This window comes from Cervus elaphus, chromosome 17, assembly GCF_910594005.1.
Source record: "Cervus elaphus chromosome 17, mCerEla1.1, whole genome shotgun sequence".
NCBI classification, from domain to species: domain Eukaryota; kingdom Metazoa; phylum Chordata; class Mammalia; order Artiodactyla; family Cervidae; genus Cervus; species Cervus elaphus.
The window spans coordinates 30,494,149-30,507,850 of NC_057831.1; the positions used below are offsets into that span (position 1 = coordinate 30,494,149).

Genomic DNA, 13,702 nt, shown 5'->3' on the forward strand with positions numbered 1-13,702 from the left:
CGCGGGGAGCATGCGGGGGCCCAGGTTCACACGCCGGTTGTCTGGTGGCCCAGCGGCCACACCCTGGTCACCCCCTCCAGCTCGACGGGGCCCTCGGCACTGCCTGTAAGCATCTGCCTGGGACCTGTCACCAACGTCCCCTCCTTTCCTCTCACTCTCAACAGATGATTGCGCCTCCTAATTACAGACAACCTCGGAGCCATCAGACCTCTCCTCCTGCTCTCCCGCCCCCAGGGCACACACTCACCTGCACTGCTGTTCATGGCTGCCTCTCCTGCCTGTTACAATGTGACATTTTGAGAGACAGAAAAAAGGCACAACTATATAAGACAACAGACATGTTCTTTCCAAGGGGAGAATGAAACCATTTTATTAGGGGGAATGTTAAAACAAAGCCATATACAATTTGTAACAAATACAATTGTTTGTTCCCTAGTTCTGAATAATTACAGTATATACAAATTCAGTAAGGCACTGGTTCCCCAAAAGAACACAAATGAGTCTTCTTTTGAAACAGACAACAAAATCCCTTATATAGTCTAACTTTTCTCCAAAAAATATGGCATTGTTTTTTGTTTTGTTTTGTTTTACAAAAGGAATCCTAAGTTCTAAATTAAGTCACTTCTGATGCCTTCTTTCATTTCCACGGCTATGTGACCAAGTTGTCTAAGGAGCTATGACTATAGAATTATTCAAGTTTAAAAAACTGGACTCCTTTCAGTGCCTTCCCACCTACCAACAGAGAAGGACAGACCAACAACACAAAACACTGTCACTTCTAATGAATATGCATGACTCTAGAAACATGAAAGTCAATCATTATTCAGTACTCGCTCTGACTACACAGCAATTGAAACGTGTCGAAGAATTCCCTGTAAATAAAATCTTAGCATATTTTATAAGAAGTTTTGTTCTGAGAACAAAAAGAATGGTCACTAGTGTCTTTTGAGCAGCGCGTTTCAGGAGGTCAGAGACCTGTCTCCTAACACGCAATGTTCATAGCACTGCTGCCTGTGATGTAACAATCTACACCCTTTTATAAATAAATATTACGTTTTACTTAGTACTTTATCATCCATAATACTTTACTCTCTAATCCACATAATGGAGCTGTGCCGGACTCCAAACTGAACATAATATTTATATATACATATATTTATATAATATACACACATACATAAACTATAAACCCAAATATCTTAGCATACAAACTTATATTAGCTAACAAGTAATATTTTAGGACTCCTTTGCAGGGAAAAGGTTAGGAGAAAATTTTAGTCTTTGAAATCATCCTGAAAGTAAGCAATCATCTACATTATTTCCAGGTCCCCACTATTCTATTGAGAGACAAAACAAAAAAATAAAATTCACTTCTGAGCTACCAGAAATTTAAAAATCAAAATTAATAATTTGGAAGTGAGTAGGTAGTCTCTTTAAGAACAATTTAATATTTCCTAAGTGAGGTGGATTTTGGTAAGACAAAAAAAATCTATTCATAAATAAATTCTCATTTCATTAAAACACAACAATAACTAATGTGTCTTTTTAAGTATACCAGGAATAATTTTTAAATGTCCATAGTGAGTATACCATGTTGGGAATTAGAAAGTAAGCTATCCATTTTTCCAAAGCAACCAAACAAATTATATGAAAGAAATTTGGACACTATCTTAATTTCTTCCCATTTTTCACAGGAACCAACACCTCCCTAGAAATCTGTTTACCTTCAAATTATCACCTCTCCACAGTATATTCTGATTTGAAGTCATCCATGTATAAGAACTTATTAAAAACAAAACCACATTGTTACCTGAGCGCTAAGCCCAAACATCACCTAAATTTAGGGAAAATCAAGAAACACAAACATGTCCCCACTTAACAGACATAAACGTTTACTTATTTGTTTTGCAGATGATCTGACTAGATGCACTGAAGTTTCTCTCCTAGGCTCAGACGATTATCACACTTAGCTTTAGCCACATACTCCTTCTAAGCAATCACAAAAAATATTTGACATAAGAAAAGGAAACACTTACACTATTGTTCAGATTATCTTAATATCAGTAAAAGCAGCATTCTAATCATAATTATATTTGGAACCAACTGTTTTTAATCTTTGAAAAAGCTGAAACTTTTTTTTTTCATATTCAAGGATTAAGAAAATATTGTCACGAAGGAGTTGTGTTTCTGAAGTGCTGGGGAGTGAATGCTGCATACAGAACACTGCTTCTCCCAGACGGCAAGCACAGCTCACAGTCGGCCTCTGCCTTCGGATGCTTTCTGGAGGAACCAGTCACCAGCTGCAAGCTCACTTCAGAAGTGAGGAAAATATTTTCTCATTTTTCGTGCAGCTCTCACATTTCCAAAAACCCTCCATTCTTCAGCCACCAAAAGGGGAAATGAAAATGTCTTATAAAACACTGCCCCCTGGAGTATTCTGGAAAGAACAGAATTGCTGTGTGTGTTTGTTTTTTTTTTAAGAGCAAAGAGGAGGGGCTTCCCAATTCTTTGCTAAACACTATAGAACTCGAAGAAGCAAAAGAAAACCACAGTCAGGAAGCAAACGAATAAGGTTTAGAGGGGTGTGTACAACTGTACCCTTTATTATGCTCCTGTTGCTAAGGGATACTGGCCCTGTCAAGGATTTGACTCCTGCTGCTCAAAAGTTTTTATGCCTACATAACTGAATAGGTGGAGAGATGTTCTGCACAAGTGCCACGGAGAAGAAAACAATAATAAATTAAAAAGTGAGTTGAACGTCATGAAGATAAAATAATCTGAGTCAGCACTCCTAAGATGTGACGCTATCACTTAAGACTTACATCCTCCATCTGTATCTATTCTAGAATAAGTCACGACAGCCATAATATCTGGTGGTCTCCACTAGCATTCCTCTGCTGTTCCATTTGGAGGTTGTATTTATCTAATTTAAAATTAAAATGAGTTCAGTTAACCTGACATAAGTTTCCTCTCCTCTAAAGTCAGACAGAGAAAAGGCAGGTGATCACTAGAAGAAACCGTCTTTGCGCACAGTGAGTCGTGCACACCTCTCCCCTCGTGCGCCCGAGGCCTCTTCCTAAGACACAAGCCACGTGCACCTCTACCCTCACCGCCTGCCTTTTCGACACCATCTTCTTACAGCACAAGAGCAAATCAGCTCTGTTTTAAGGCGCCTTGTCTTCGACACAACTGACAGCCACTCTACCTAATATTGATCCTTTCATTTGAGAGATCAAAAGCAGGCAGGGGTTCAACTTCCTACACACACACAAAAAGCTTTGTGTTTAATGAAAGAAAAAACCTAACAGAATCAGAAATATAAAGTGGTTCTGAAGAACAGTGTTAACATTTACTTCTAGTAGAGTCACATAAAACCTTCATTTGTCCCACATCCTCTGAAACTGCAGAAGGTCACGAGAGGGAATCCCCAGAGGTGGTCCCACCCAGGCGGTGCCCGCACCCAGGTGCATTCACATTGCTGCGGCTGCCCCAGCAGGGCTGGCCAGAGTGGTCTGAGGAGGCAGGGGCATGTCGGGGGCTTTTAAGATGAGCTCCATTCAGTTCTCCGGCTTCAACGATTGTCTTTTGGTTGGTAGAGTGCAACAAAATTTTACCAATGGAAACACATATTTTAATTTACCTTCCAGCAGAATTTCTGGGAAGAACTTTAGTTGTTATTCTTTAAACTAAAATAGTATAAACCTTGAAACATTTACATTTTTATTTTGGCAAAATTATCTTTTGAGGAAAAAATGAAAGGCAATCCCCAAATACAGGGCTTTCTTAGAAAGCAACATGCATCATATCTTGAACAAATTACCCAGGCAGTTTCTCTCTCCTATAGACAGACACGAGGAATCTGTGTTTCTGGAAACTTCTGTTTGTCCAGGCTGCTCCCTGAGAGGTAAGAATATACCCTCTGGGGAGCAGGAGGATGTTCGAGGCTTGGACTGTGGATGCTTCTGGAACATCTTTTGCTCTGCCCACAAACAGAAGAATATCTATTGGCTTTGTCCAGAGACACTTATTCTTGCCTCAGAGCTTAATGTCCTGGGACTCTGACATTTTGGCAAGTGTTTTCTTAACCCGTAGGGCTGTCAGTCTTGAGGCAGGATTGTGAGCCCAGCATTCCGTCATGAGTTTCCCCATCTGCCTGAGACACTGCAGGAAGGAAAAGGAAAACTGGACTTACACTTGAGAAATGTACGATCTGTAAGGCTGGCACTCGATCCTGGCTTTTAGTTCTGGGTTTCTGCAATTTGAACGTACTTTTAAAAGATAGTCTTAAAACCATGTAGGCATAAAATTCCATAAAAATTCCTTTCTCGTGCAAATCTTAAAGGACTAAAACAAATTTTCATGTCTTCCTTGTGATAGGAGCAAGCAGGTGGCTTTGCTGATTGTAGAAGAGTGTCTTTGAAGTCAGATTAAACAAATACAAAAATACCCAGGGAGCCTGTATTCCGCTGCACACTCCTGGACTGTCTCTAACACTTGACGAGCTTAAATCTTTTATCTAATTCCATACTAGTCAAACAAACATGGCTATTCCTCAATCATAGCTGTCCGCTACAATAACAGCATCACACTGTACCATTTAACGAGATTAATGACCTGTGCACAGCCTCACTACAGTTTCTCCTGCGTTCTCCTGTGGCACGTCAATTATTGGCCTTCCTGTTGAAAAGCACCATTTCGCGTCATTAGAAATCCTCAGTGAAGGGACTCTGAGCAATATCAATGCCCATAACCACCTTCAAAATAATATAAACTCCAGCATCTCATAAAGCTTTCTGCATAGCTCACTGGGAAACATATGTATTATTTAGCCTTTCAGTAACTGGCCACAAAACCAAAGAACCAAAAGTTATTTTTAAATGCAATTAACACTGAAGAATTAGTTTATAAACAGTGTTCTGTCCATTTGTCTGCACTAGCTTGGATACTTTTTTTTTTAAGGGATGCTTCAAACTCCTCTCTGAATGTGGCACTCCTCCGAGGGCCGCCAGACACTCCAGGTCTGTGGGGTCTAGAGGTTCAGAGGGCGGATGGAGAAGGGGTGAGCAAGGAGCAGAGCGGGCAGGAGAGGCAAGGCTGGCCGGCTCACTTCGTCCTTCTGGGCGGCTCCTCTCAGACCTGTGTAGGTTTCACCAGGACACACTCGGAGCCCGGCTGAGTGTGGGTTTGTTCCCACAGCATCACGTCATCCTCATTAAGGAGATCCACAGCACAGTCAGGCGCCTCACCGAGGTCACCTCATACCACTTCTGCGCACAGAAAACCCAATTCTTCAGACACCTACCTCTTCTCTCATTAAATGAGAGAATGCTGCATGTGAGTCTGTCACGGAGAAAATTCATGATGTTTTACACACACACACATTTGGAGAAGTAACAGCCTCTATGCAAGTGTCAGGACATCACCAATAAATGAAATCATGTTATCAGTTATGTCAGCTAAACACTGACCCATTCAATATATTTTGGAAGCAGCAAAATCAAACAGGAGAAAGGAACAGATAATGTAACATACTGCACTTATCTCCGTATAAATTGCTGCCATGATGCACCGTTACCGTCCCAACAGAGAAGACGCATTCCTGCAATAAATATCTGGAATTGTGGCAAAAGGAGAAAAGTCTGTTTTGACACTGGTCATGGCCACACGGTGACCTCCAACCTCACCTCGTCGCTGCTCCACCGGTTGGGGAAGGAGGGCCGCAGCTTCTTGATACACACGATCTCTCTCATGTCCTCGTAAGAGGGGTCGCTGGGCACCAGGTCATGATAGGGGAGCTGATATTCTTCCACTATACCTGAAAATACAATTTTAATAAGGTTGTTATTTTCTGTGAAGAGGAAATAAAAGTCTAACAAACAAACTGTTCTCAGAGAAAATTTCTATCAGTACCAAAGACAAGTTCAGGTGGAAAAACAGCAAAAAAAAAAAAAAAAGCCACAAACACAAAAACCCACCAACCTTGAAAAAAATGGGCCCAAATGACACAATATTTTAAAAATGAATAAAAAGCACAAGGAAACATTATTATACACCTTCAGGCCTTTTTTTCTAACTTTCAAAACCTAAGTAAACAAACATCTCAAATTTACTTCTGATTTTATAAAGGCTCTTGTACTCTGTGCCAAAATTTTAAAAATCTATATTAAATCTTGTGCAAATTTGGCAGGCACACCCCAAACTCATTATGCACAATATGTAACTATTTCTATTACTGCAATATGAGATTATGAATCTCATAATAAATTTGGCAGTGTATCCTACTTGAACAAAATGTCAGATGTACATTTTTTTCTGCTTAATCATCAGAATGTATTCTTGCACACTAAAAATTTAAAATACTGTATTACACGTGGTGCTAGTTATAAAGAATCTGCCTGCCAATGCAGGAGACATGAGAGATGTGGGTTTGATCCCTGGGTTGGGAAGATCCCCTGAAGATCAACCCACTCCAGTATTCTGGCCTGGAAAATCCCATGGAGAGAGGAGCCTGGTGGGCTATGTAGTCCATGGGGGTCGGAAAGAGCCCCACAACTGAGTGACTAACACTTTATAATGTCCTTTCTTGTAAACTCAAACCCATTTATAATCATGAAGGACCAGAAGTTTCAAAAGTTTTCTCAGATCACTCCAACTCCCATTTATTCTGTCCCCTGCTGAGATTACAGATCAAAAATATATGTATTAACTATGTTACTAATTCCTTCTGCTGTATGACATCTCCACATAAGACAATGAAAGCAAAGGTCTCCTGGACAGGAGACGCTCACTTCATTCCCCTTCCTTTAATTCTCAAGATGATGGTTCTGGAAATCTTGAGAGCAAGGATGATGTTGATCTCATTCATCTCAGATTTTCCTTAGTGCCTAATGCTGGTGCCTTACCTGGCTGGACTGATACTTGGGTGGTGGGGTAGGTGTATAGACCACCACAGACAGAGCCAACCACACAAAATTAACAATTCATAGGAATCTGTCTTTGCACTCTAGGCCATACTCCTCTCTCCTTATCATGCAATGACATTATCAAAAATTTCCACATCTGCTACCTTTGTGTCTGAAACTTCAAAACTTCCTCTTTTCTCCCAAAGTCTGAAAGGCCTATACCTGGATGTGTCTGCTTCACCCAAAAGTATCCGGACTAGAAAGATAAGCCCCCAAGCTTCCAGTATCTTCATAAAGGAGAGTGTTAGAGAATAGAATCTCTGTGTTTTTCTCCTCTGGAAGAGCAAAGAAACTCATCTGCTGAGAGTCTATGATCTGCAAGGCACGAACAGTATGTGTTATAATTTATCTTATTAGATTCTCAAAACTATAAGATAGCACTATACAGATGAGTAAAGTTGATTTTGAAGGATTAAGTAACTTGCCCGATACCGTACAGTTGGTCTTAGGCAGAGACAAATATACATCAATCTCATATGGAGACAAGGCAACATGTTAGTACCTCTCCAACCCCCACAGGCAGAGATAGCCCTAGAAAAGCAACTAATACTCTGCTGTTTCCATAAGGTTGGATTGTTTCCCAAGTAGAGAATCACGGTTCCTGTCTTCCTGTCCACAAGCTTCCAAATAAAGGCTTCTTGTAGCCCTCTTCACTTTAGACGTTCATGAAACATAATTAGAAAAGTAATCTACACTCTACTACTCCTTTAACTACTGTAAACCTATCTTAATAAAAAAATAAGTGTAAGCATATTATTAAAAAATAGACTCGTTTACTCTTAATAAAGCATGAAATCATAATTACGAAAGGAGATTTATAAAATATCTGTTTAGGAAACTTTCTTTTTGGCCTAAAGACTTCTCTTATTTTAAAGGGAAAGTTTTCTATTTTAAACTGCTTACAAGAGGCACAGAGCTCCCAGAGTGATTAGAAGGCATCACTGAAGATGATCTTTCTATGAAAGTGTAAATACCTATTGGTTTACTGTTTCTCCTTCATATTTAAATATGACTCTAAATGTAAGTTAAGTCTCTACCAACCAAAATGAAAATTAAAAATAATAGCTAGTGTGCACTGAGTGCTCTTTATATGCCAGGCAGTTTTAATTCTTTTCTTTCTTTTTATTTTCTTTTGGTTTTTTTTTTACAATCATTGAAACCTCACAACCACCATCTGAGGTAGATACAATCATTCAAGTCCTTAGGACAATAAGAAAACAGAAGCAAAGAAAAATTTAGTAACGAAGGTTCATAAATAAATGGCAGGTCCAAGAAAAAATTTCCTCTACTAGTTAAGTGCCTGCTGCACTATCAGATCCCTGGATAAGCTCAAATTTTTGTGAAAGTGAGGAACCTGCCATCATGAGGAAAGGCAGCAATGTTGCTTTCTGAACCAGCACAATCAAAAATAGAGGCATAAACAGGGCACGTGATACTGAAGAGCCTGCAACTCAGCTCCTCACTTAAAAGATGTTCAAATCTACCTAAGAGCATATGCAGCAGTAAACAAAACACTACAAAAATATTACCTCTGAATATTTAAAAAAATCTTTCTTAGTTTTACTAAGGAATCCTCATGTTGATAGAAAAGCTGTCATGAACAATAATGACATTCTTATGCTTTAATTTCCTTTTGATACAAACTGATGTTTTCAAACTGGTTTATGAGGACATATCATAGAAATTCAAGGATTAGGGGCTTAAACAATGGATGTCCCCCCACACTGATGTGTCTCCCTTCATTTGTACAGAGGAAGCCAGAGGGAAGGGGTCACTGATGTGAGGGCCGGGGCCAGAAGCTGGAAGGGGTAGAAAGGGGGTTTGACTTGATGGAGTAACTGCTGGAGGAAAAGCTCAAGAGACAAAGGAGACAATATACACGGCAGAAGGCGGCGAGCTCTGAAAAGGCAGAGGAAGTTGACAGTGTGCCTAAGAGAGACTCAGTTCTAAGATGTTAAATACCAGTTCTGGGAGGACTATGATCGCATCAGCAGAAATAAAGGGGAAAATCAAGTCAAATCTGATTTTGTAAACAATACAGTGACTCTGATTTCTGACCAGAAAGGAACTGCAGCAGCTCCAGCAATGTCACTGCCACTTACCTCCTGATACACATCTCCTAGCGACCTCCCAAAGGATGAGTCCAAAACTGTACATGTCGGCCATGATGTAAGACTGAAAGTGATTTCTGTTCAAGCTCTCATCCAGCACTTCGGGAGGCATGTAGCGCTTGGTGCCAACTCGAGTGTTGGGTGGTATGTCAACTTCATTCGTGTCACTAAGGAGAAAGTCAGGCAAAGCGCCATCAGCTTTGAAGAGGACCAATGAATGACAGGTCAGGGGATTCCTAACTCGGGGCTTTAGTGAAAGGTGAGAAAGGATATCCTTTCAAAGCATAACATTTCCCTAAAAAATATTTCTTGCCAAAAGTTCGATATTCACAGGTCAAAACCCAACGAAGGTGACAGTCAGAATGAAGCTGCAACGTATAAGATAGCACTGCCACAAGATCAATGTAAACTCCAAGTTACTGCTATTAATAAATATGTACTCAATGTCAAAATTATCGTCCTTCCCTTCATATATTAACAGCTTGGCCCTTGTAACTGGCAGGTGCACATGTGAATTTGGTTTATTTGAGACAGTATTTCTTAAGCCAAGTGTTGGGAGGCTTTTGCAGCTACAAACAAGTAAGAAGGGACAGGAGGAGGGTCACGAAGATTTGCAAAGGTTTTACTTTGATAAGCAGAAATCTATAAAAAGGATTTCTACTAGTATTATTTCATAAACCAAATAACATGTATTTTTTTTTAACAAAAAGGAAAATAACTGAATATACTATCTTTAGCTTCCAGACGATTTCACAACATGATCTATTAATTATTATTCTGCATAGACAGGGAGAAAATTCCTGATGGAAGGACAGTCTTCTGCAGGCTGGCATGTGGGAACCACGGTCTCAGTGCAGTGAGCTGGAGCCAGAGCTGTGAACCCACTTTGCAAAGCTGCCAAACTATGATTGCTTGAGAAGCTGACAATTAATGAGAGGAGACATGTAACATTACTGCCAGCACAATGCTAAGCACACATCACAAGTTCAACAAGTCCCACAGCTCAAAAGAAACTAGTGGAAATAAGGAGCAATGAACCCCTATTTTGATGGATGAATCAACTGCAAAACAGAAAAGATTAACAACAACAACAACAAAACTCATGATTAAACTGAAGTCTCTAGAAAATCTGTGATAAACCTTCCTTTCTCTTGATTCCCAAGAGTTTTTCTTTTTCTTTTCATCAGACTCCACTCACTCTCAAACACTGATATGTTTGTTCTTTTTCCTCAATGCAGAAAACATCTGCATATATCAAACACCACGTTCATCACACTGCATCACAGACAACAGCAAATTTAGCAAAGCACAAGCTGGAATCAAGATTGCTGGGAGAAATATCAGCAACCTGAGATATGCAGATGATACCATTCCAATCGCAGAAAGTGAAGAGGAACCAAAGAGCCTCTTGGTGAGGGTGAGAGAGGAGAGTGAAAAAGCTGGCTTGAAACTCAACATTCAAAAAACTAAGATCATAGAATCCAGTCCCATCATTTCATGGCAAACAGAAGGGGAAAAACAGAAGCAGTGACAGATTTTATTTTCATGGGCTCCAAAATCACTGCAGAGGGTGGCTGCAGCCATGAAATTAAAAGATGCTTGCTCCTTGGAAGAAAAACTATGACAAACCTAGACAGCATATGACAAAGCAGAGACATCATCTTGCCAACAAAGTTCTGTAAAGTCAAAGCTATGATTTTTCCAGTAGTCATGGATAGATGTGTGTGGTGGGCCATAAAGAAGGCTAAGCACCAAAAAAAACTGATGCTTTCAAATTGTGGTATGGAAGAAGACTCTTGAGAGTCCCTTGGACTGCAAGGAGATCAAACCAGTCAAGCCTAAAGGAAATCAACCCTGAATATTCACTGGAAGGACTGATGCTGAAGCTCCAATACTCTGGCCACTTGATGCAAAGGGTGGACTTAATGGAAAAGACCCTGAAGCTGGGACAGATTAAAGGCAAAAGGAGAAGGTGGCGGCAGAGGATGAGATCGTTGGATGGCATCACCGACTCAATGGACATGAGCCTGAGCAAACTCTGGGAGATGGTGAAGGGGATCCTAGGTTGCTTCAGTCCATGAGGCCACTAAGAGCTGGACAGGACTGAGCAACTGAACGACAACAAAATGGCTTTTGGGGAAGAAAGAAAAAAACAACAACTCGAGGTCGGATCTCACTGCCTCAGTCTCTACCTTCAAAAACATAAAATATATAGTGTCATTGGGACAATCTAAAGGGTGGCAGTTGTCCCTCTGCAGATCTCAAAACTGTTAACATTTACTAAAACTTATAAAGCTTCATTCTGACAACCATTTAAAATTCACTTCCATCTAAAATTCTTCAGCTAAAGCAATTTCACCAGACGTGTAGCCAGGATATTCATTAGGCCCCTCGAGATCTTTTAGAAGCAACAACTCTGAAGGAGCCCATTTTCCTAAAATAAGAGTTAAAGGAAACTTTTTTAAATGAAAAAAAAAAAAAAAAGAGTTCATACTCCTTTCCATCAGCAAATGTAGGTCTCAGTGCTCTAGGCTTTTTTCTAAGACTTGAAAGAGTATAAAATGTGAATCACAGCATTTATCAGCAGGACACAATAGAAAAATGTCACCTGTATACCTAAATAGTACATAGTAAGGAAGGGACACCAGAGAGAAGAGCCGAATGATAATGTGGGAAAATAACATATGTAAAAGATGCCACAAAGGCTCCCCCTTCGATTATAAAGTAATTTCTCTCCTCCTCTTCTACCCACTGACACCTCTCACGTGAACACAGAGCAGGCTTTTCATTAATGTGTTACCTGTGTGTGCTATAGTTTATAACTTTGAATCATTAGAGGAAAACAGTGCTGGGGTTGGATAGAGGATTCTGGGTTCTATGTAGAGAAATGAGCGTGGGGGGTTGCAGATGAAAAGAAGATGGTGAATGGCTTACATAATCTTCCAGAACACGTTCTGGGAAAGAAAACCAAGAACATTCCCAAGAACATGGGCCCCACAGGAGTACATTTAGGCCAAAGGTATACTGTGACCTCAGTTGGTAACAATTTTGGACAATTCTTTTCCATTCTTACACTTAGTCCTTAATGTTTTAGGTGGATTTGGGAGGTCAAGAAGGGGTAACAGAATGCGTGACATGGAGACATCTATGGGAAGACTGAAAGGTAATTGGTACTGGAGGATAACAGATTTAGGATTTGTGATGGCCAGACTAGAGAGAGTCTCTAGATTCTCATTCCCTCAGACATGGAAAAAACACTCAGTTGAGGACTTTGCTTGTCCATCAAATGCTCCAAAACCAGCTCCTTATTTACACAGTACACCAGCCACTACTGTCCCTCCGCCACCTTGCGCTCTCCATCCCAAGTGCTTCCCGACCAGTGCTGGAATAACTATCTCCCCTGGAAGAGCTGAATAAACATCTTCCCCTAGAAGAATCTGAATAAATATTCTCCTTTGTGGCATCTCAATGAATATTCATCTTGCAACTAAAGACTGTAAACTCCTTTGAGCCCTGAGTGACATCATAATCATCGGGTTTGTCCCTAAAGAGCAGGTCCCCACTCCGTCTCCATTCACCATGTGTCTTGCACAGAGCAGTAGGGAATACACTTTAAATGAAAGAAGGAAAAGGGTTTTTAATAGTAAACTTTGCTATGTATGATTTAAAGAAAAACTTAAAAATCTCTATTATACATAGTCCATAAAACGAAACATTGCAGACATGTAGGAAGATAAACTGCATTTTGTTCAGCAAATTAATTTTGTACAGGACTATCAACCCAATGGCAAAAGCCTTCAGTATTATATGTTAAAGAACAGACATACTAATTAGAAGTAATTTCCATCCAACATTATAAAGCATCAGTTTCTCCAAGACACCCAGCTCTGTCCCTTTTCCCTCAGGAGGGTTTTCCTACTTGAAAGTAATTAAACTGCATTTCTCTCCCAGGTATTCAGTCACATCATCTTAGCTGTTTCCAAGTAAGGGGAGAGAAAAATGGAACCTGTATTCCTCTTCAAGGTCACAAAGAGAAATTAAAGTGATTTCGCACTGGGGCAGCAATAGCAAAGGCAGCAGAAGGGACAGGAAGTACAGTCAGAGGAGTTCTTCCCAGGCCCAGCGTCAGGACAAGATGCGGATCTTTAAGGACAGGTGTGAGTACCTGAAGGAAAGGGCCCAGGGCAGAGAAGCAGCAGCCGAGGGCAGGCTGCCTCACCGTCTCTGCTTTCCTTTTCCGTGGAGGATGAGAGGGCCGAGAGCCGTGGTTGGCAACAGAAGATGGATGCAGTACAAGGGGGTGGGGTCGGAGAAAGGAACTTCAAATCCACAAAATAATTCTGTGTGCTGAGATGGCCACAGACACACATGTGTGTGAAAATTATAAAATCACACATAGTAAATATAAATACCAACTCTAGGATACTGGCTACTTCTGGAAGGAAAAAGGGGGATAAGATAGGGAGGAGAACGCAAAAGGACTCTCTTTAACAGTGCATTTCTTTAAAAAAAAAAAAGAAAACTAAAGCAAATTGTTAACATTTGTTATTGTTAATTGATTTTGTTAAATAATTACAAGCGCCTCATTATTTTTAATATTTCCTGTAGGCTTAAAATATTAATATAAAT

At 40.2% G+C, this 13,702-nt stretch overlaps 1 protein-coding gene across 13 annotated transcripts in view; it reads right to left on the minus strand.

Moving 5' to 3' along the window:
• Window positions 1–347: 347 nt before the first annotated feature.
• BMPR1B (bone morphogenetic protein receptor type 1B) overlaps window positions 348–13,702 on the minus strand; it is a 424,822-nt gene continuing 411,467 nt past the window's right edge. For all 13 annotated transcript variants that reach the window (XM_043871290.1, XM_043871291.1, XM_043871283.1 and 10 more), the window contains 3 exons: window positions 9,065–9,240; window positions 5,685–5,815; window positions 348–4,161 (listed from right to left, as the gene is read on the minus strand). In XM_043871290.1, coding sequence (XP_043727225.1) covers window positions 4,036–4,161; window positions 5,685–5,815; window positions 9,065–9,240 — 433 coding nt within the window. In that variant the 3' untranslated portion in view covers window positions 348–4,035. The remainder of the gene's footprint in view (window positions 4,162–5,684; window positions 5,816–9,064; window positions 9,241–13,702) is intronic.